The 24621-nt window shown below is 41.6% G+C and overlaps 1 protein-coding gene across 7 annotated transcripts in view; it reads right to left on the bottom strand.

Moving 5' to 3' along the window:
- Window positions 1-24621, bottom strand: part of EP300 (E1A binding protein p300) — a 132677-nt gene that overhangs the window by 52335 nt on the left and 55721 nt on the right. For all 7 annotated transcript variants that reach the window (XM_037882383.2, XM_037882403.2, XM_037882395.2 and 4 more), the window contains exons 4-7: window positions 24163-24424; window positions 22354-22467; window positions 20805-21041; window positions 301-394 (exon numbers count right to left, since the gene is read on the bottom strand). In XM_037882383.2, coding sequence (XP_037738311.1) covers window positions 301-394; window positions 20805-21041; window positions 22354-22467; window positions 24163-24424 — 707 coding nt within the window. The remainder of the gene's footprint in view (window positions 1-300; window positions 395-20804; window positions 21042-22353; window positions 22468-24162; window positions 24425-24621) is intronic.

The following is a 24621-nucleotide window of genomic DNA, read 5'->3' as shown; positions in this document are numbered from 1 at the left end:
CAGAGGGATGACAGATTTGCAATATAACAACACATCCAGTAACACCTGCATGTTTGAGGTCTAGCAAAAAACTCACTCAGCCTAACCGTGGTAATCCATGAGACCTGATGTTCTTTTAACCATACCAAAAATGCCCTCAAATCAAAAAAAATACTCCCTTTTTCCCCCAGTCTTAACTGCAAAGATTAGACAAATCTCTCAACATGGGAGTAGGGATTTCTCCCCCTCAGATTTTTCTGAGGTGAACCCTGTTCAGTGTTTTCAGACTATTTTTTAATCCATGTGAAATGTTCAACTTACTTTTGGGAATTCATTGCTGAATGCAACATCGACTCAGGCAGCAGATTAGGGGCTTGAACCCCCATACCTCCATTCACACCCATAGGATTAGCATCTAGATAGCAAAAGGAAGAATATATTAAAATGAATGGCTCACCACCACACAAGCTCTGTACTCAATCCTCCTCCCTCAAGAGAGGGAAAAACATTGGCAAAAAAAAGACAGACATATGCATAGCTCTGAATAGTTATGAAATACTCACTTGAGGCTTTCAAGACATCTTCCCCTACTTAGACATTTTTCACTAAGCAAATACTGATTCCTTTGCCAATCAGTGTATATTGCATACTTGTATATTTCTAGGTCATCAGAGGCCAACGTGTGTATCAGCTCTGATAATTTCCTGGATAAACTGTTACAATCTCCTCCTCTTTCCTCTCCAACAATACCACCAAGACAGGAAAGGCAGGAGAGAAGAACAGAGGAGAGAAGTTACTTACCTTTTACAGTAACTGGGAATTCAAGATGTGTGTCCTTATGGGTGCTCCACTTTAAGTGTGCCTGGGCCCCATGTGCTTTCATTGGAGATTTTTTGTAGCAGTGACTGTTAGGCTAATGCATGTGCCCTACACATCCTCCTGCTTTGTACCAAGGATATATGGGGTTGCATGGGCAAATCGCCCTCAGATCCTTCTCTACCGTAAAGCCCTAAAGAGATGAGACTCTGAAGCAGAGGGGAAGGAAGGCAGGCAGGGTACTGGAGCACCCATAGGGACTCACCTCAAAGAGCTCCAATTACTGTACGAGGTAAGTAACCTCTTCTTCTTCGAGTAGTCTCTCTGTGGGCATCAACCACCAGAATTCCTAGCAGTACCCACTGAAGGAGACAGACTGAGTTCCAAAGCCCCTAAGGCTGTCTGTAAGACAGCAAAGCCAAAGGCTGCATTCTGTGCAGGAAGCATCAACCAAGGCATAGTGTCCAGGGAAAGCATGAATTGAAGCTCACATAGCACACTTGCATATTTCCATAATAAATAATGTCCTTTAGTCGAGCCCCAGACATGGAGTACGATCTTGTAGAACTGACAATGACTTTAGAGGGAAAGGGAATGTTAGCAGCCACATAACAGGTGAGTACGCAACCAGAAACCCACTGGGTTGTCACAGCTAGCTCTGTCCACAACAGAAAAACAATCTTGGGGATGACTGAAAAAAAGTCTAGACCTGCCCAGATAATAAGCCAACACTCTTCTGACATCTGATATGAAGAACAGCTTCCTGTTTTGACTGATGACTGGTGTAGAATACTGGGAGATGAAATGATTGATTGACATGAAAATCTTAAGTAACATTGGGTAAGAAGCATGGAATTGTCAAAGAGAAACTATCTTTGAAAACAATGGAATATGGAGAGTCAGCCACTAAAGCTCCCAGTTCTCCACTGCTTTAGGTAGAGACAGTAGCCACTAGGAATGCTGCTTTTATGGAGGGGTTCAGAAGCAAGCAGATCACTAACACTACAAAGGGTGATTTCATCAAAGCACTGAAAACTAAATTTAATTCCCAGGAGGGAGTACGGTGTCTAATATTAGAGAAGAGGATTGACAGATCCTGTATAAATCTTGACATTGCAACATGAACAAATGCTGAGAAGCCTTGTACTGAGAATGGAATGCTGTGATGGCAGCTAAGTGAACTTTAACGGAACTCAAAGCAAGTTCTGCTTTCTTCAAAAAAGTACATAAGTATTCTAATACCTCAGAGGTGGGAGAATCAACAGGAGACAAATTATGGTGAACACATCAATTACAAAACCTTTTCCATTTCTGAAGCTAAGTCTTTCTGATGGAATCTTTCCTACTGTTCAGCAGAATCTCCTGAACCCCCGTGGCGGTAAGATAGTGCTAGCTCCGAGAACCATCTAGGTATCAGGACTTCAGCAGCAGTGTTCAGCTTGGTTTGAAGGACATTCCCTGAGTCCTGTGTGAGAAGACCAGGCATCAGCAGAAGATTGATAGCTGGTCAGGAAAAGAGGAAAAGGAAACCAAATCTGTCATCTCAGCCAAGTTGGTGCAAACAAGATGCCCATGGGTTTGTCCTGCTTGATTTTGTTTAAGACCCTGAGAATCAGTGGCATTGGAGGAAATACATATAGGAGTTTCTTTGCCCAGGAAAGGAGAAAGGCATTGTCCAGAGAATGGTGACCCAACCCTCCCCTTGAACAGAACTGCACAAGTTTTCGATTGGCTGTGGGGGCAAAAATCCATTTTTGGAAATCCCCAGACGAGACTAGAGTCTGGATCTGTCTAGTTCCCACTAAGTCAAGCACCTGCTGAGACTGCTACCTTCAGTGTTCCAGTGGGTAGGCAGACTGCTCAGATCAGAATATTGTGAACTATGCGCCAGTTCTGTAATTTCACGGCTTCTGTGGAAAGGGAAAGAGAATCTTGCTCCCCCTTGTCTGTATAGTACATACTGGTCCTGCTCTCTGATTGGACTGATTGGCCTTGAATCATGAATAGAAAGTGCAGACAGGCAGACAGTTTCTGAGTGTAAGGTGGACTCTTGGGCAGACCCTCTGCTTTGGACAGTATGATCCTAAAGATGAGTTCCCCATTCAAAGACGGACATGTCAAACTATCACATGAGAAGGCAGCTGAACAGAACCCACGCACACACTTTTTTGGATTCCTCCACCATTCAAGGGAAACTAGAATAGGACGGGGATTAGAGACTTGAAGCAGGCTTGGAAGCAACACGGATGCAGTTGAGCATGAAGTCTGACAAAAGGTACATGCTGCAGGCATGATCTGGCAGTGACTTGAGAACAGATCTGAATTTGCACGATCAGATGTGACAGTGCAAGGAACCTAGCAAATAAACTCTGGTTGCACTGGGGTTTCAAATAGTCCCTATAAAAACTATCCTTTGTAAAGGTAGGAGGAAGGACTTCCTGAAGTTGATCTGAAGACCAATACTGCTGAACAGAGACAAGGCCAAGAATGCTGCCAATCTGTGTAGGTATAATCCCTTGAGAAGCCAGTCGTCAAGGTAGGGGAAAGATGATTACTCACCATTAAGAAAAGTTGTGCAGTTACTGCTGCCATGACTTTCATGAACGTCTGGGAGCAGTAGCTAAACCAAAATGGAAGGATGAGATATTGGTAATGATCTTCCCCACCATGAAGCACAGAAATTTCCTGTGAGAAGGGTGTACTGAAATATGAAAACACATCCTGAAGGTTGAGGATCGGGAAGTAGTCCCCCAGATCCAGAGATGGAATGATGGCTGCCAGTGTTATCGTGAATTTCCGTCACTTTGATAAAAGTATTCAGCGTCCATAGATATAGAATCAGTCTCCATCTACCCTTTTATTTGGGAACAGAAGTCCTTGGAATAGAGCCCTCTTTCCTTGTATTGAGTAGGAACTGGTTCCACTGCTCCTAAACAAAGAAGTGGGTTCAGAAGAGGTTCATGAGAAGGGTTCCTCCAAAGGGAAGGGAAAGGGAGAATGGAATGGAACCGAATGGAGTAACCCAGAGTTATTATAACTTCCAACACCCATTTGTCAGAGATACTTTGCTCCCATGAGGTGTGAAAAATGGAAGAGATGATCTCCAAAAGGTGGAAAGTTGGGTAGCGTAACATGATGCAGCAAGAGGCCTGGATTGGCATGTTCGTGCTCCTTAATCGAGTCAAAAAGAATGTTTGGCTATCGTTGGGCTGCTGAGTTGAGGTTTCTGTAGCAGATGGTCCCTGCTGACCACCTGAGTCTATCATGATCATCTAGTCTGACCTCCTGCACACTGCAGGCCACAGAACCTCACCCACCAATTCCTGTAATAGACCCCTAACGTCTGACTGAGTTACTGAAGTCCTCAAATCATGGTTCAGAGCCTTCACATTATAGAGAATCCACAATTTATACTAATTTAAACCTGCAAGTGACTTGTTCCCCATGCTTTAGAGAGGAAGGTGAAAAACCACAAAAAATGTCTGTCAATCTGGCCGTGGCGAAAATTCCTTCCCGACCCCAAATATGGTAATCAGTTCGACCCTGAGCATGTGGGCAAGATCCACCAGCCAGACACCTAGGAAAACATTCTCAGTAGTAACTCAGAGCCCTCCCCATCTAGTGTCCCATCACCAGCCGTTGGAGTTATTTGCTGCTAGCAGTTGCAGATCGGCTACATGCCATTGTAGGCAGTCTCATCATAGAATCCCCTCCATAAACTTATCAAGCTCAGTCTTGAAGCCAATTAGGTTTTTTGCCCCCACTGTTCCCCTTAGAAAGCTGTTCCAGAACTTCACTCCTCTGAGCATTAGAAACCTTTGCCTAATTTCAAGCCTAAACTTGCTGATGGCCAATTTATATCCATTTGTTCTTGTGTCCACACTGGCACTTAACTTAAATAACTTTCCTTATGAAATCTGGGGTTTATTCTAGGTGGTGCTGATAGACTAAGGAAAGCAGAGAATTAAGAAGGGCATGATCTCTGGTGCGATCTGAGATAGACTAAACCTCTTTTTATTTGCAGGCATAGATATACCCAGAGAGTGCCGGGTCCTCCAAAGTATGCAGCGAATTGTCTGTGGTGTCACTGAATAATTTTAGACCATCGAAAAGGAGGTCCCTCTATAGTGTTCTGTCGTCACGATTTCCTGTGATGTCCAGAAGCTACAATACCCTGTGCATTACTACTGCCATAGCAACAGAATGAGAAGCCTGCAGGGTTGTTATAGCCAAGAGCTGCCCTTTAGCAATGGCGGCTTGAAGCTGTTCTTTGCGCTTTTGTGGTATATGTTCAATTTAAAAAAAACAAACTAAACTTGGTATAACTAGTATCACTATTTTGTTACAACTGCCTGACAGTTAGCAATTCAGAACTAACATAAGAACACAATAATGGCCATATTGGCTCAGATCAATAGTCCATCTAGCCCAGCATCCTGTCTTTGACAGAAGCCAGCGCCAGATGCTTTACAGGGAACCACCAGAATGGGCAACTGATCGAGCGATCCATCCCCTGTCATCCAGTCCCACCTTCTGGCAGTCAGATATTTATGGACAGCCTGAGCACAGGGTTGCACATCTGACCATCTTGGCTAATAGCCACTGACAGAGGTATCCTCCATGAACTTATCTAATTCTTTTTTTAACTAAGTTACACTTCTGACTTTCACAACATCCCCTGGCAACAAGTTCCACAGGTTGACTATGTATTGTGTGAAGTAGTACTTCCTTAAGTCAGTTTTACACGTACTTCCTACTAATTTCATTGGGTGACCCCTGGTTTGTACGTTATGTGAAGGAATAAACAACACTTCCTCATTCACTGTCTCCACACTATTCATGATTTTATAGACTTCTATCATATCCTCTCTCTCACTCACCTCTAAGATGAACAGTCCCAGTCTTTTTAAGCCCTCCTCCTATGAAAGCTGTTCCATACTGCTAATCATTTTTATTTTTGTTACCCTTCTCTGTACTTTATCCAATTTAATACATTTTTTGAAAGCGGGTGACCAGAATTCAAGGGGTGGGTGTACCATGGATCTATATAGTGTCATATTTTCTCTTATCTATCCCTTCCCTAATGGTTTCTAACATTATTTGCTTGTTTAACTGCTGCTGCATGCTGAGCAGATTTTTTCAGAGAGCTATTAACAATGCCTCATATCTTTCTTGAGTGGTAACAGCTAATGTAGATCCCGTCATTTTCTATGTATAGTTGGGATTATGTTTTCCAATGTGCATTATTTTGCATTTATCAACACCAAATTTCATCTGTCATCCTGTTGCTCAATCACCCAATATTGTGAGATCGCTCCCTTAACTACCTTGAGTAGTTATACAATTTTGTATTGTCTGCAACTTTACCACCTCATTAAATTACCCCCTTTCCAGATCATTTAGGAATATGTTGAACAGCACTGCTCCCAGTACCGATCCCTGGGGTCCCTGCTCTATTGACCTCTTTCCATTGTAAAAATAGCATTTATTCCTACCCTTTGTTTCCTATCTTTTAACCAGTTACTGATCCATGAGTGGTCCTTCCCTCTTATCCCATGACTGCTTACTTTGTTTAAGAGCCTTTGGTGAGTGACCTTAAAGGCATTCTGAAAGTTCAAGTACACTGTATCAAATGGATCACCCATGTCTAAATTGGTGTTGATACACTCAGAATTCTAATAGATTGGTAAGACACAATTTCCCTTTACAAAAGCCATGACGACTCTTCCGCAACGTATCATGTTCATTTAAGAGACTGATAATTCTATTCTTTACTATAGTAACAACCAATGTGCCTGGTACTCAAGTTAGGCTTACCAGTCTAATTGTCAGGATTGCCACTGGAGCCTTAAAAAAAAAAAAAAAAAAAAAAAAAAAAAAAACCAACCTCAGCAACACATTAGCTATCTGCCAGTCATCTGGTACAGAGGCTGATTTAAGCAATAGGTAACATAACAGTTAGTAGTTCTGCAGTTTCATATATAAGTTGGACAAGTACCATCCGCCTGGTCCAGGTGACTTATTACTGTTTATTTCATGAATTTGTTCCAAAACCACCTTTACTGACACTTCAATCTTGGACAATTCCTCAGATTTCTGACCTAAAAAGAATGGTTCAGAACGGGACTCTCCCTCACATCCTCTGCAGTGACGGCCAATGAAAAGAATTCATTTAGCTTCTCTGCAACAGCCTTGCCTTTTTTGAGTGCTCTATTAGCACTCCAGCATCCTGTGGTCCCACTGATTGTTTCACAGGCATCCTGCTTCTGCTGTAAAACTGTAGAAGAGTAATCCACGTGAGCACTGGGTACTTTAAAAAACACTCTTGCCAGCAGGCAGCCCAGGGATCCCAGTATGTCCACTGGGAAGACTATATACAGTATATGTGAATGAAGGGGACATCCTGGGTTGGTCGTACCAGGTGAGATGTTTGGTGGGCTTTGACGGTAGAAGCTTGAGTCTCTCTCCCCACAGGTCAGCTTCTGGATAGACTATCATCAGTAGGTAGTCGTCAGAATCCTGCACAGAAATCTGAGAGTCTAAAGTACTCGCCACTTCTTTATAGTCTAGTGAAGAGGCAGATGGAAAGAGGAGTAACTGGTATCTTTCAGAAAGTGCCAGTACTGGTGATATAGGCAGTCTCTGCAAAAGGTGGGATATAAAGGATAATACCAGTTGTGGTACAGGAATTCTCAAACTCCGAGGAGACTTTGGCTCTTAGAAATAAATGGGTCCTCTGAGAATCTTGATTCCTGCAGTACCAAGTGAGACAGCGTGGTGATATGGTGAGTCCCAGCCATAAAGGGTGTGAAGTATCCAGGGTCGGACAACTGTATCCCTACCCGCTGTACTGTTGCTCTAGGTACGAGCAAGACAGTGGAAGATGCAGAGTGTGCTGCCTTCTTACTAGAGTTCTTAGGATTGATAGTCTCTCACCCAACTTTGAATGGTACCGATGGCTTCTGTATCGAGTGGTGGGTATTGTCAGCTTCCAGAGTGCACAAGGACTTAGGACAGATGATTTCTCAGTACCAAGACCACTTGAAGCCTCTGCAGGGTGCAAAGTCTCCAGTCTGGTAGACCTTTTAGAATGGTCTTTGTGAGGAGACCCGACACTCCTCTTGGAGGAAGGTCTTCCAGATTCACTCAAAGGTCTGTCCCTCAAAGTCCTAGAGGGTGAGCAACCCACAGAAGTTGTTGGAACACTGGTTGCTCAGAGGCTGATGCCCCCCTGGTTTCTGAGCCTGGATCTGAAGTGAGACAAAAGACAGAGCTCCATCAAAAGGAGTCAATGCTTTATATCTGTCTTTCCTTGAGTGCCTCTTGAAGCTAGTGCAAAACTTGCACTTAGATGGTACACGTGTATCCCTAAAGCAGTGAATACAGCACAAATGGCTGTCACTCACTGGGAAGGGTTTCTGGCAAGTGAGAACATTTGAAACCTTGAGATATAGGCATATCCCAAAAGAGAAAGGATTTCCGAGGAAGGACCCCTCGTACAGGGGGGTGGAGGATGAGGAAAGTCCCGACCCATAGAAAAATGGAAAAACCAAAACAAGAACGAAATAAACTAAAAAGTAATAATGTAAGAAAAGATCTAAAAAATAGACTAGCAAAATAGAAGCCACGCTTAGGCAGGCACTACAAACTGCTCTGTGCCAGGCCAAGGCTGTTGAGGGCAGTTTGCCAGCAGAGCCCAATATATCCTCGGTAAAGGACAAGTATGCATAGGGCACATGCGCAAGCCAAATGGGCACTGCTTCCGAAAATCTCTGACTGAAGGAGCATGCACACCTCAAGCGGAGCACCAACAAGGACTCAAAGAATTATCATCATCTCCTCCTTTTTTGTATCTGTTACATGTAACTCAAGCTTCTTACTTCCAGAGAGTTTCATAACACTGCATTGCCTACACTACATTAGTTTTCACTGCTTTTTTTGTCTTTACTTTCACTTCATGCCATTTATACTAATTCTACTCTTGGGATGGTTTCCCAGTAACACACACCAAGTCCCCTTCCTCTCCAGTTTAAAAGTAGTCAAAGCACTAGAAAATATATTATAGGAAACAATCACTACTAGCAAGAAGATGGATTGGGTGACAAATTACTTTTTAGCTATAATTTTTAAAATTCACCCCCAAAACATTTCACTAACAACTTCTGAAAATCTACCTGTTCTGCAAAATACACTAGCTCTTAGAAAACATGTTTTTCCACACTTATACCAACTCTCACTTAAAAAGCGAGCTCTGAAGCCGGGATTTTGTTTAGTATGCTTTACACATTGTAAAGCATCCTACCGAAATAATAATGACAAGACTTAAAGTGATTTAAACCTCTTCATGTAAAATGTCACTGTCTAAACCCTACGGCCTTATGGCTTAAATAGCAGCTGTGCAATTCAGGCTACACCATTCAATAGAAAATGGTTCATTTAGACAGGAGATGTAATTACTGACATCCATGGCAGATATCAATCCCTTAGACTGGTACAGGACTCAACAAAAATCTAACCTCCTTCAGGAGTTTTAATAGGAACAGCTTCAGTAAATTTTAGATGCTACCTCCTGCAACCAAGAATCCTAATTTCTGTCAAATAACAGTAATACTTCAGCTCAAAGTAATTCCTTACAGGAGGAGTTTTGATCATCACTTGAAAGGCTCTCCTAAAAGCAGGCCTCCATGTGAGGGAAGGGGTGCATGCACAAGTGGGAAAGGAGTACAAAAGTTTCGTGGCATAGAGTACAATAAGTGCTAATTATTGTTATTACTGCAGAAGTCAGCTACCTCTCTGCTTCGTCTTATACAATCATTTGTTTCTATTCCAAACAAACAGCAATCTAAGTCACAAACTCTTATCGCTAGTTGACAAAAAATGTTATCCCAGTTCCTTTGAAATACCAAGGGGAAGTGTTCTCAGTGTGAATCACTGTGTCCAAGAGGACATGAAAGTATCAGTCAGTTCACCATGTCAAGAGTGACTTTTCAGGGAGGATGTGCAGTTTAAAATGGAGACTAACTGAGGGAAATTCCTTTCCTCAGGATATCTGTATAACAAATTCTTCTATACCCCTTTTCAACTCTATTTTTAAAAACCCTATTAAGGCAAAGTTACAACAAAATGTTAACATACTACATCATACAGTACTTATTTCAGGATCAGTTTAATAGTCAAAAAACCTGGCTAAAGATTCCGGCTTGCTGGTTGGGGAGCCTCTTCCTCAGAGTATGCTAAAAAAGGGTAACCAAATTTCTACATAGATATCTCCTCTTGTGTATATACTTGATGTGAAAGCTTTTCATTACAAACACTGTCCAGACTTTTCTGTACCACAACTCTAAAGTAGTCCTATTTTTCCAATATGCAATACAAAGTCTTGTTGCTAACAAAAAATATATTTGTCATTCTGTTTTTAAAATGGAGATCCTTGACTGGAATATAAAGTATTCAGGTTAAGGGATCTCAGGGAAACTGGCATTTTGTTATAAGACAAAACTCGAATAATTTCCTCCCCAGACCATCTAATTCCTGGACACAACACCACATATGAAATATGTTCCCCTTTCCCCATTATCCCTCCAACAGAGTACATTCCTGGTAGTAAAAAATATGATGGATCTTAACCGGAGTCAAATGTTATCTATACAGTAATTTATAAAAATTTTCTTTGTGAGCTACACAAATTGAAGATGTACATCACCTCTTCCATATGAAGATCCACTCACCTAGATCAATTTCTTTGCCCAAATCCCTCTCCTGTCTTGTCATCTGGGTTGTTTTCCTATCAACATCTTTTTCAATCAAAATTGTACATATCTTAGAAACTGAACTTTTTGTTCACACTTGCTCCTGGGTCAGCTCCTCAAAATGTGGTTAAAAGGTCTAGATAGAGCAATCTTGTATCCAGAGTTCACAATAAAATGTTTGATTTGTAAATAGTGAAATATGGGATCTACATATTATTTACATTATTACGTATCTCTTGGTATGATTTCAAATCAGGACCTAGGAACAGCTGTCCAAATTGAGTAATCTCAGCTCTTACCCACAACGAATAGTCACTTTGATATTTCCTAGGGATAAATTCTTGATTACTAGTGAAAGTAGCTAAGAAAAAGGCTTTGATAACAGGTGCTTAAAAAAATTATCCAAAGCTAAGGTGGTCTGGATGAAAGGGTGATTTTTTTTATTTTTGGTGACCTAAATTTTGTTATTCTTTGAGTGCTTGTTCATGTCCATTCCAATGTAGGTGTGTACTTGCCCCGAGCACGGTCACCAGAAAAGTTTTTCCCCCAGTGGTATCTGTTGGGTTGGCTCTGATTCTGCCTGAAGTTGTGCTCTCATAGCACCGGTATAAAGGGCTCTGCCAACTCACCACCCCCTCAGTTCCTTCTTACCACCTGTAACGGTAGTTTCATTCCTGCTTCTGCAAGTACTCCTCAGTGGACTTTCTCTAAACTCTGTAGAGAATTTAAGCCCACACCAAGAAGGATAGAGATGCTAGATTTCACAATATCCTCATCGAGGCAGCGCTCTGACCTCCATAAGAGCCAGGCCACTGGGACTTGGCACTGAGTACTTCGGCCTCAGTAAGAAGTGCCCCAGCCTCACTTTGAGACACCCAGCACAGTTTCCAGTCGCCGGAACCAATGCAAGACGCTACAACTGCGTCTAAGGAACCATGGCACTATCAAATAACTCCAGTGCCAAAGAAAGATGCACCGGCGAGACACTAGGCGCCTTTCACCCTCGCCAGCGCCTATGAAGAAACAAAGGAAGACAGACAGATGGGCTGATCTCCAACACGGAGATCAGCAGGACAAGGGAACACTGCCAGGGTGAGACCTGGGTTGGGCCACCCTGGGATGCCGACAACCCATGCTGTGCCATTGACTCTGGTCCCAGAATGAGAGCCGTTGAATCCAGCCCTGATAGACTCACCAACATGAGACAGGTCAGAGGTCTAAAACCCAGCCAGTGTTGTCGATGCCAGAGGCCTTCACAGCAGCAAGGGACTTACTTGTGCTGTCAGTACCAATGTTCCTGGCTCTACGGGAACTGTCAATGGCAGCACCGACATGAAGGACTTCTGCAGGCTCGAGGCCACAGATAGTTTCAAAGGGGAAACCAGCCATGATGGCACAACCCAGGCCCCTCCCTCCCAGCATCGCTCACCAGCGCCGGTTGGCACTGCTCTACCCCGGTCTCCAGAGTGATCCTTGGAGATGGATCTTAAGTGGAGTCCTATGTTTCATGGCGGAGCCAGCAATTCCAGTCTAGGCAGTATCCCGCCATTGACTCAAGTCAAAGGGTGCCGCCAGGACAGTGGCAGTTTCCCGTATAGTGACCTTTTTGGAACCTCTGGGCATTTCCAGCGCAACAGTCCCATTCCAGATCATATTCAGTGGCTTCAGAGCTCAGACTGCCACCACCACCAGAGCACGATCCAGGCTCTAGTACAGAGGCCAGTGCTGTATGTCAGGAGATGGCACCATCGGATTCGGCTGGAGCTGAGGACAAAGAGTAGGGCTTGGTGCCTGTCCAAGCATCCTCCTCCTTTTCCCTAGATGAGGCGGTCATGGAGACTGATGTTGCATCCCTGCAGGAGGATTATAAGTCACCCTCCTTAGGAGCTCTTTATGTATCTCAGAACCTGGAAATCCAGGCACTGATCTTATTCATAGAAAGGAAAACTACTCAACTGCTCGTGGCAACTGCAGACAGGATGAAAGGCTCCCCAGTCTCCGCCCAGATAATATTATCGTGGATCACCTCCTGTATCCACACATGCTATGACCTGGCAAAAGTCCTGGCTCTGGACCTAACGGCACATTCCACAAGGGTACAGGCATCTTCAGCTGCATTTGTGGCACAGGTTCCCATCCAGAACCTCTGTAGAGCAGCAATGTGGTCTTTGGTCCACACTTTTGCATTTCACTATGTGATCACTAAGCAGGCCAGAGATGATGCTTTCTTTGGCAGAGCAGTGCTACAGTTTGCTTGTCAATCAACTCCGAACCCCTGTTCCTACACTTGCTTGGGAGTCACCTACATTGGAATGGATATGAGTAAGCACTCGAAGAAAAAACAGTTACTAATCTTCCATAACTGTTGTTCTTCAAGATGTATTGCTCGTGTCCATTCCAAAACCCTCCCTCCTACCCCGCTATCAGAGTTAGCCAGCAAGAAGGAACTGAGAGTGTGGCAAAGAACAGTTACAGAAGATTAGTAAGCTTTTTTTTAACCTAAAAGTTACTATAGCTGTAAGTGGGGTCCAGTCTTGTTCAAGTTTTAAAGTGTTTGGATGGTCTATTGCTAACCCACTTGATCATATTTTAGTTATGATTCATAATAAGCCAAATTAGGGAAAGCTAGCCCACCCCACTTGGTAGGCTTATCCAGAACTTTAGAACTCACCCTTTTTCTTTTGTTTCTATAAAACTTTAATAGTGCATGCTACCATGCTTTAACGTCATGTCAGGAATACCAACATGGATGCACAGAAACAAAAATAATAACTTTGAGAGGACATTTGTCTTTACTAAGACTACACAACAACCTAGCCAAGAAATTTCATATTAGTTCCATTCCTCCAAGAATTACTTTATTCCACGGTGAAGAGTAATTTGCCTTAAGAAGATTATGTTTTTCCACAATATTTTTTCTTAAATTGTAAAGGTTCATTCACCCATTTAAATTTATGTAGCCTACCAGTTTGTTTTGACCCTTTTGGGTATATTAATTCCTAAAATTTCTAAGTTATCATATTTTATTTTGAAGCTGGATATCTGCCCAAATTCTGAAGTCAATTGTTCTACAATTTTTAAATGACGCTTCTAGATCCTGCAAACATTACAAGAGTCAGGATATTTTGTGTTCTAATCCAGATGATGTTTTGATGCCTTCTACCAAAGGGCTGTTTCTCAGATTTATTGTGAATAGCTCTATTGACAGAGCAAACATGATGGATTATGAAGCAACCCTATCTTGCACATCTAGACAAACTAAAAGGAGACAATTCATGACCATTAATCAAAGCAGATGCTTGAGGATCAGCATCAAGGACCAACATGCCCACAGAAAACTGATTTCCAAAACCAAAGCTTACCAAAATCTGTCTGAGGTTCTCCCACACCAGCCAGTCAAAGATTTTCACAATATTCAAAGAAAAAACCACCACCAGGAGGAACTGTTAGAATTAACATGATCAAATTTAGAGTTCTTATATAAATGCCTGCCAGCAACAAACCAGACTAGTCAGGATGAACACATCTGGGCACATTTTAGCATCCACATTAAATTTAAGAAATAGGTATGTATGATGCACAATTGGCAAGATCTTTTCCTTCTTTAGGAATGACCACAATTTTTGCCTCTTTCCATGAATCTGGTGTCTTCCTCCCCTGCAATATACAGCAGAACTTCAGCGTTACGAACACCAGAGTTACGTACTGACCGCACCTCAGTTGGAACCAGAAGTACAAAATCAGGCAGTATCAGAGGACCCCTCCCCCCAAAATCGCAAATACAGTACAGAACTGTGTTCATCTACTAAAAAAATAATGGGAAAGCAGCATTTTTCTTCCATATAGTAAAGTTTCAAAGCTATATAAAATCAATGTTCAGTTCTAAACTTTTGAAAGAATAACCATAACGTTTTGCTCAGAGTTATGAACCTCCATTCTTGAGGTGTTTGTAACTCTTGAGGTTTTACTGTACCATTAATCAATTCAGTGACAGTAGGCTTTAGAGTTCTAATACTCCACAGGAAACCCATCAAGACCTGGAGCTTTACTGGATTTTGAATTCTTAATTACAACTTCAACATCCTCTGCAGCAATTAGCTTACCAAGAATGGCCATATCATCCTCTGAAAGCCAAGGTAGCTTCACACTCCTCAAATGCCTGTTTAAAAGTTCAGGATTTGGAGGTTCTGAAGCACACAAAGTATGGAAAAGTTAATAAATGTTTCAGAGATCTATTTGATGCCAGTTTCTAAGTCTCCCTTTTTATTTCTCATCAGAGGGATGGCCGATTTATCCTGTTTCTTTTTTTACTTTCTGGCTAAAAGCCTATCAGCTTTATTGCCCTTTTCATAATATTTTTATTTAATATATTTAAGTGTTTGCTCAGCCTTATCTGTCTGTAACGGGTTAATCTTCCCTCTTAGCTTAATTATATTCTTCTACACTTTTAGATCATATAGATTTAGGTCAACCTTCTTTAACCAAACTCTTCAAGAGCTCTCCTCTTGTTGAGGTAGGATTCTCTATTTATAAGGATCCCCCTCATTACTGACTTTCCAGCACTCAAGACGACATTTTCAATTATCCCTTTTTTATTCTGTATATTCTTCAAAATTTTCTTCCAGGTCTTGAATTCTATGGGGGTGGGGGAAGGGTCACACAATAAAGCTCTATTTAACATCTAGGCCTTTCATTTTTCCACTGAGTCCCAATCTCATAATCTAGTACATGCAGCTAGGTGCACAATCAGACCAAGTTATAAATCTCAAATTAGTATTTTTGACTAAATTAGCAAAGTCCTAGAAACAAAAGTCATATTAATCCTGGAATAAGATCCATGAGTAACAGAATAATATCTACAGTCAGATTTACCATAATTTTAATTTTGAGACCCAACTTTTTAATATAATCTTTTCTATTAAAACATAATTAACACCTGCTTCTGTTCTCTAATCCCTCTTTTCTTTCTCTCCTCCCTTCCTATGAATTCCCCCATATTTGCCTGGACCCCGTGGCCATTTTAGTTCTCTGCTGGGGGGATAGGAGGGAGGTGTTTATGTTAACCTTACCTTTCAGCTCATTTATTCTACCCTGATCGAATTGGCCCTGTCAACACTGGTTCTCCACTTGTGAGGTAACTCCCTTCTCTTCATGTGTCAGTATATAATGCCCACATCTGTAATTTTCACTCTATGCATCTGAAGAAGTGGGTTTTTTACCCAGGAAAGCTTATGCCCAAATAAATCAGTTAGTCTTTAAGGTGCCACCGGACTCCTCCTTGTTTTAGTGATTTCTTGGTGACTTGTGGCACTAATGCCTTTGATCCAATTCAGATTGTTCTTGATCTGATTTGCCTATTCCCATGTCCGTAAGTACCTCTTCCCCCGCTTCCTGATCTGAGACAGATATACATACATCTATCCTTCCATTTAAGGAACAGTCTAAATGGAATCCCCACGTGTATCTTATATTGTTCTTTCTAAGAATTGTGGTCACATGGTATAGTTCTCTTTACTTTCTAAGGGCTGAGATTGCCAGATCTGGGAAAATCTGTATGGGCTGGTTAAGAATCATCAGTGGTTCAGCTCCCTCCCTCATTGCTCTCAGTATTGTATCCTTGTCTTGATAGTAGTGTAGACAGAATTGCATCTCTTGGTCTGGAGTCTGCTGGAAGCCTGGGGAAAGGGATCTGTGGGCCCTCTCAATATGAATGTAATTCTTATTGCCCAGTTTTAATAGGTCATGGAAAATATCATCCAATGTGTCCAGAATACCTTTAAATCCTTATGTTATTCCTGTGTTCTCTACTTTCCATGTCCTCTAGCTTTAATTCTATTTCTTTTTCTCTGTTCAATTCCGATTCTTTCACAGAGATTAATAGTGCTGTCCAATTGCTCATTTAATCCTGCTTCCACATCTGATATTTTTCCATTAATCTCATTTCATTTTTTGATATCTAATGAAAGCATAGAACTCTTCCCTCATCTCCTTATTCATCTTTTGATTTCTAACAGCAGGTCCTTCAGGTCACCCTTTGTGACTGGGGCTTCGCTACCCACCTCCATAGTCTGTTTGCTCGAAGTGGAGTTACTCTTTTTCATGGACATGTCTTCGTTCTGGGGGGACAAATCTTTGTATTGGAAGATTCCTTTCCCTTCCCAGACATCTAGATCATCTTTCCTCCTTGCCTATTGTGCCTCTCCCCCAAGATGGTTGACACCACATTCCCCCTTTCCAAAATGGCCACTGCCACACTTCCTCCCCCAGCCACACTAGTACTTTTTTTTTTTTTTTTTTTAAATAAGTTCTGCAGGCTGATGGCACTGGATGCTTTTGCTGAATTTTCTCCCCCAGAAGCTGCTCTCTGGGACTGGGATCTGGCCAGCTCTCTTCACCCTTCTTTCTCTCTTTCCAAAACTAGCTCCACGGATGGTTATTCATATTTAGGGCACAGATCTGTTGATTCAGACTGGCTTGGTTCTTTTTATCTTCTTAAATTGTTTTCTTTTCCCCTCCCCTTTATTGCAGAGAGCTGGAGTTAACCATCATCTTGTTTGCGACTTTAGCCACACTCCCTCCACTAATTTATACAGTGTATTGTGTATCATAGTCCAGGACTAAGTTCTGCCATTCAGATAAGCTACAATTCCATGGACATTCACCCTGGTGATAATGGCAGATCTAAGACAGGAGAGAGTTACAGAATACAAACTGCCATACCAAAGAAAGCCATGGTCCATCTACACTAGTACACTGTTTGACAAGAGCTAGTGCTGTCAGAGGAAGGGTTCCTCTTCTTCTGATCAGTTAAAAGTTTCTGTAATAGTGGAATACTACAGCATGGAAGAAGGACATTTCTTTCTAATCTCAGGTGGTGATCAGCTCTGAAGCCTGAAGGCTGTAATTTTTCTAATGTTTAGTTGCAGATACTAGTCTTAATCACTTGTGTAATGCTATTTTGAATCTTACTATGCTATCTGTCTCAATATTCTTCTCTAGAGTGTTCCACGTATGGGATTATGTGGGGAAAATCAAGGAAGTGAGGAAGCCGGCAATAAAAGAGAATCATCAGTGATCCTGCTGATTTAAAGAAGTTTCAAAGATTCCCAGCCCTGGCAGCTTTATCTTCCACTGTAAAGTTATTCCTGTGCTATGTCTTTGACCCACAGAAGTCTTTTCACACAATGAAAATTTCTCTTGGTTTTACTGTTGTTGCTGCCTTTAACTTCACCCTTTACCCATAACAGAACAGAAAGACATTTGGTTAACAGGAGTGCTCACTGGGTCTTCTGTAGTCAGTCTATTTTTATTTACTGCCATCATTTCTCTTATCCTCTCCAAGTAAAAAGCAAGTGTTAAATTTCTCAATTCCTCATCTGCCATCCTTCATGCCAAGGCCTGAATTTGTTAGCCTTTTACAGACCCATTCTATTTCTGACAAAACTGAGCACAGCATTTGAGGTCCAACTTATCTGACAAATCTGCATGAACATCAGTATTTACCTCAGTGAGTGGCTAAGTCAGTAAAGAATCCATGTTAACTTGCAAAGCTATTCAGAAGGCATGTTGGCTTCTCATAAATTATGACTGGGAGAGGAGAGAATACCAGGAACTGACAATCCCTGATTTGAGAAGCTAATCAGTATCTAAAGAAGGGTGACATTCACAATAGGACTACATAAAGTTGGAGTCCCAAGTCTAATCAGACTCCCATCACAGTGTTGGCTCTTTAAAAATGATGCTATTACCATAAATGGTGTATTCCTACAAATTTGTGTGTGCTTGAGAGGGACATGGGTGAACAAAATCAATGACAACTTGTTTGAAGATGATTCAATTGGCCAATTTCTTGAGAAGACCTTTGAAATTGTACCTCTTGACACCACCAAGAGAGGAGATTTTCAGAAGTTTACCATTTTACCCATCAAGCACAATCTTGACAAGAATTACTCCCCCCTCTTGATCAGCTCCAAACTGGCTAGTCTTCACAAATGCTATTCTTTACAGACTGTGGCAGAATATCTAAACAGCAACAGTCATTCACAAGTATTAAAGATACTAGTGGAGGAGGAAAAGAGGAGTTTCATCTTCATGATGTACAATGATTTGAAAGTTTAAGGCTTTATGGTTGGTGGTTTTACTTCAAAAAATTTTGGTTTGTCGGAGGATTTTTTTTCCTTTTAGAAAGAATCGGAGAACTGAAGAAAGTCACAGCTCTCATCTAAAGGGGTTGCGGTACTCAAAACTTTCACAAGGAGCTTTCCTTCCAAAAGTCTGATGGGAATCTGAGTCAAACAGGTATTATAAAATGATGAGTTTTGTAGTCTGGCTAAAAATCTCTTCCTCTCTTAACTGGTCAGGTTTCAGTTTCTTGTAGGATAACATAAGACTAATCATTCAGGCTTGATTCTCCCAGCAAAAATGCCAAAACAGGAAAAAAAAAAAGGGGGACACACTCTTGCAGGCTACCTTCAAAGTCAAGTAAAGTATCCTTCAGCCATCTGCAAACTACAACGGCATTTTGCATTTATAGAAACAAGCATGAGAAAGAAAAAAAAAGGTTTGTTCTGATGAAGCTATATTGTATATCAATAGCAAGGCCAAGCATGAGAATAAGAGCAGATAATCCAGGGCAGAACTCTGTCCTTTGGTGTTATCTACAGTCTTCGTATTCAGAGATGACAATAGCACAGATTGGCTAAAATGAAAATAATCTGAGGAGAAAAGGAGCCACACCCTGAGGGATTGCAGTCTAATTTCTCTCCACTAATCCAATAATAATAATAAAGAAGAACATGAATCTCAACAGGCTCTCCAGAAACTTCAGAGAGCAACTATCCTCAGAAATAGGGTTTAGCTCTAGCACACATTTCTCCTATGACTAAAGAACAGGAAAATATTCTCCAGAAAATAGTCTAGAGATACGAGGAAAGCCAGATCAATCAGAGTGGGTTGGGAAGACCTTGATATCCATCAATTGAACCTTAAATGCACCACATAGGTTACTTCACAGAAAACAATAAAATTCTGCTTATTCTGGGCTTTTCACCTGGGTAAAGACAACCAAAGAATGGCTATGCTAATCTCAAAGCATCCATTTAACTGTCTTAATTTACATTACATTTTGTTTTGTTAAATGAGGTTACTCAAATGCACCATCTTTATTTGCGAAGAAGAGTCACACTGGAGTGGTATGAAGCAAATATTTTACTTTTGTGCACTTGCACCTACTGCAAGCATGAATGTGTATGGACTGCTACAGGGCCACATGAGAATCTCATCATCTCAGTGTATCACATTTAAAAGGTTTTATTCTGAAGTGTTTTAAAGATACACAGCTTTGTATTTTTTTTAAAGTTGTACATGAAAGCACTCTGAGTTTGGGGCAACTGGAGGAAGGAGCCCCAGGCGTTGGACAGGAGTGGCAGGAGGTCTAAGAGGGAGAAGAGTTGGGGAGCCATTACCTTTTCCCCTGGGCTTGAAGAGTTACAGTTAACTTCTGGGACAAGGGAACATTCCACCTCTTCTCTTCCCAGAGGGGAGTCTCAGGAGAAAGCTCATCTCACTCTGGGGCCCCCTGCTTCCCCTCTCTTGGGCTGGTCTCTTCCTATTACCATTCCTTTCTCATTACACTGGGGCAGGCCTTTCTGGTACCAATCACGTGCTTATGTTTTGTCTTGTTTTATAATGAAAATAAGATCACAGTAGTATTTTAAAATACTGAGCTTAAAATTGCTGAAACTTTATTTTAAGCAGTAACCCCAATTTTTTTTTTTCCAGTTCAGTTTCAGGTCAGGAGGTAGGACAAAATTCTGGTTCAGGTTTGGTTCTGGTTCAAGTAAAAATTCTGGTTCAAACTGGTTATCTGGTTCCAGTTTGACTCCCTGGGTAGCTCAGATACAAGGTAAGATCTCTAAGTACTCTTTGGTGGTTCTAAAATAAGCAACGTAGGGACAGAGAACGATTCTAAGCATCTAAACAATGAGTTGAGGACAGCAATTCCCTATTTAGCTCTTTCAAATCTTTAAGCAAACACTACAAAACAAATGACAATGCTGTAAAATGCTTCAATCTGCATCTGATCATGAAGTCATACCTGCATTCCAGTATTGTGCAAGGTGTGAATATACACAAAACAGTTCTGAAACAAAAATACTTAAGGAAATCTTGAAGCATTTTCATATCATGAAGCATGCATTAGACAAAGCACAGAAGATAGCTGCATACAGTTTGTATTTTAATACTTGAGTGTCAACTTACTCATGGGGTTCATAGGGCGCAGACCCTGGGGTGACTGCCCTTGCTGCTGATTCTTCACTTGAGCCTGGGATTGCGTCTGCATCTGGTTCCCTTGATAGGTCAGTCCAAGGGCTGCATAGGCCCTCTCAATGGAGCTAGGGTCAATCTGACTGGTAGTGTTTATAGAGGACGTAGTCTGTTGCCCTACCCCTACAGAGCCAGTATTTGCAAGTCCTGCGGCAGCTCCCCCCAGTAATGCTGGAAAAGACAGATACCATATCAACAAAAATGTCAGAAACTGAGACCAAAGCAAAAGGTAAAAGTGCACAAAATTTCAATTGTTGGTATGACCAAAATATACCCTTACAAGAGCAGTTACATGAGCACCCTGGTCAAGAGAGTCCACAACGCGAAGTTTGAGGAATTTTACCCTACCACAATGTACTGCTTTCACTATGAACTGGGAACAGTAGATTTACACTAATATTAAATGTACTGGACATGTCAGTTTGCTTTAACCAGTTTAAAGCTCAAGCAGCAGCACATAATCAGAAGTTAAAGGCCCGAGGAGCAGAGTCCTTCAGATTGCTCATGGAGTTCTTTATTTCTCTCTCTCGATACAAAGTTTCGGAACAGAGGTAAACAGCCTAGAGGACCAGTTGTGAGAAAAGCACAAAGTAGCAAGGAGAATGGTTTGGGTTTTTTTCCTGGAGGGAATACTGGGAAACAGAAGCATTGGGATATTTAGACAGGAACAACAAGGGAGAGTCAGGCAGCAAGAAAAATTTTGGGCAAGTAACATTAGGAGAAGGATGGGGGAGCATGCTGGGACATAATGCAGAAGCTGCCAGGGTAAAAAGAGATGAATTTATGTAGAATATTCTTCACATGGCAGAAAAGTGTCCGCTTAGAACGGGAAGAAGAGGGGCTGGTCAGGTGAGAAGCAAAAGTTACTTTCATTCAACCTTAGCTGAAGGTCAGAAGAGTATGTGGTAAACCCTACAAATCTTTTGCTCTAATTACACATATGGTGTTCTGTTATCAGGGCATTTATAAAACAGAAATTTTAAGAATTCCAAAACTAGACTTTGAATTCAAGTAGTATATAACCTGGCATAAATATAACACTGTAATATCATTTAATACTTTCATATTGATCTGAGCAGGCAAAAGTTCTTAGAACATACCACTTTTTAATCTTTAGTGTGCAAACCCCACTTTCACAGTTCTGACAAGGATGAAAATGGACATGCCCAACATTTCTTCTCTCAGAACTACCAGCCCTTGGGCCGCCCCAGCATCATGCTGGCCTCCTCTCTCCAGCTAAAAAGGGCTAAATTACGCTATCTAAGGGGGTTTTCAACATTATATTGGGTACTAGCTAGAGAAAGAGGGGATATTCTTCCAAAGCAACATGAAAATCCTTATCCTCACATGTTAGTTCCTGGATGACACGGCAGCTCTACTCTGATCCATACTCTTAGGGGCTTACAATAACACAGATCTAACACTAAACATGACCTTTTATGGTTAATCTAGTACGCAAAGGCTTGAATTGCATGAGGCTTACACTGTTGGTTTCTTTTGTCCCCAGCATTTTTGAGCGGCAAACACACAGGACAGTCATGTCTTGTACAATTCTTCCAGTGCGAGATGATTTGTCGTGAAGATGCGCAGTGTGCCACTAGGAAAGGGAAGAGGAACAAAAACATTTTAAAAAGATAATTCTACATTTTCATGTCTCCACATGCTTCTCTCTCATGTCTATTCACATGTGCACGTACACATGGGACCATCAAGTCATGGCTCTATGAAGGATAACAGCACAAAATATCTTAATCAGAGATAGAGATTTATTAAGGTATCTGGTCTAACTCTTACCAGGACAGGATTCAGAGTGTTTTTTTTGCAGAAAATAAAGACGTCTTACAGTTCAGTTTTGTTGCTAAACAAAAGTTAAGGTCCTTTCCATTAGGTTTATATATGCCATCCTGCTCTCCTTTCCCATTTGTGCTTTTAAATTTGAATTTAGTGCAGGTGAGAGTTTTCAGAATAAAAATCGGAAATCGAAGCATGCTCTCACACACGCACCCATCCATACCCAGTGCTCTTAGCCAAACTGTCCCATGCTTCACCTGAAGGAATCAGTTTTGGGGGCAGAGGGGATTTTTCATGTTGGCTTGCTGTCCTTGTCAACAACCCCAAATGAGGTACAAGTGTCAAAAGAGTGTGCAGTTGCCCACCAGCCACTACAAACTGCTTCATCCTGTTTCTTTTCCATCAACTAATTGTACAAAAGCCAAGGAATAGCCAGAAATCTGCAACAACTGTCACTGTTTCAACTTTCTCCCAGGTCAGTACAGACCAGAGACACGAGGCTTCAATGTTATTAAACCAATCCCAAAACATCCACTTTCCTAGGTGTTAATTCTTTCATACTTTCAGTGAGAAGAAAATTCAAGGGTGTTCACCTAAGACTTACTGCCGAACTTAAACTGAACTGTGTAGAACTGTAAGTAAGTTAAAACAAGACTACAAGGTATGCACAAAACATGGGTTCCATTTTGACCCATTATTAACTACAACATGAAGGACAATCGCTCCACGGCCAAAAAGGGCATATAAAAAAAGTATTCCATGATGGCTTATGTTTACCTTTACTCTCTAGGAAACTACCATTGGAAGTCTTTTAATAAAAGAAGTGGTCAGGACCTCAATTTTTATTAGTCATCCTAAATACGGTATATTTCCAGCACCACAGTCTCCAAACACGCAGATGAGGCACTGGATGCTTAATGACTCAATATATAGCACTCTCCCCTCTGAACCCCCAACACCAGCTACTGCAGCACTCCCTTGGCAGTTTCCAAACTAAGTACTGTCAAAGCTGACCCTTTACCACGTGAGATCTGACAATATCACAGCCAGAGGTCAAATGGCTGTGGGCCATTGTTAACAGTTACAGTAAAACTGTCTTAGAGACCATCTCTGAAGGGAGACCACTTGTCACTGCAAGACTACTTGCAGAGGCCATAGAACACCACTGCTCTCTGGTGTGCAAACCTTTGAAAAGAGACCTCCTACAAGCAACTACTTTTGCTAACTCTCACAAGTGATCACTCTTGGTAGGTTTTATTGCATTTCAGAATGGGGGCAAAACTTGAATGGTTACGCCTCTGCATCACAAAAGGTGCTCAACCCTTTCTTTTCTTAGCATGCAGATGTGATCATGGAAGGATCCTGCTGTCAAAACCCTCTTATAAGCTAAATTCCCCAGTGTCTATAAGTGAGAAAAATTCTACATCGTCTCCTTCACGGAGTCCTGTCCAATCCTATATTTATTCTTGTAAGCACACTCACACGCTCACTCTCTACTTACCCTGGCAGGATTTGCCAGCCTGGCAGTGTGTCATGTGGTTGAGGACATTCTTCATGGTACGGCAATGAGGGAGGTTGCACTGTCGCACCTCACCATTTGCCTGTTCCCGCCGCTGGCACTTGTGAGCATGTAAGAGGAGAACGAGCTGCTGCTGAATGAGTTTGCGTTTTTCTGGGTCTGCTGTAGGTGCACCTGACCCCATTCCCTGGGGAGCAGCTGGCACCATCCCAGCTTGCTGAACTTGAGTAGCCTGCTGCTGGCCCTTGAGGGAAGTGACAGAGACGCACAAATTAAAATCAAGTCCCTTTTTAAAAAGGGTCAATTCGCTGATTAGCTAGATTATACACAAAATCACATCTGCTAAAAACAGATCACGAATACAATTTTGCATTGAGAACTATACCTTCCACCTACCTTTAACCAATGATTACCAGAATTAAATATTTATTAACACTGTTG

The sequence above is a fragment of the Chelonia mydas genome, chromosome 1 (assembly GCF_015237465.2).
Source record: "Chelonia mydas isolate rCheMyd1 chromosome 1, rCheMyd1.pri.v2, whole genome shotgun sequence".
Taxonomy (NCBI): domain Eukaryota; kingdom Metazoa; phylum Chordata; order Testudines; family Cheloniidae; genus Chelonia; species Chelonia mydas.
The sequence above is the reverse complement of the archived record's forward strand: the minus strand, read 5'-3'. Positions and strand labels throughout refer to the sequence as shown.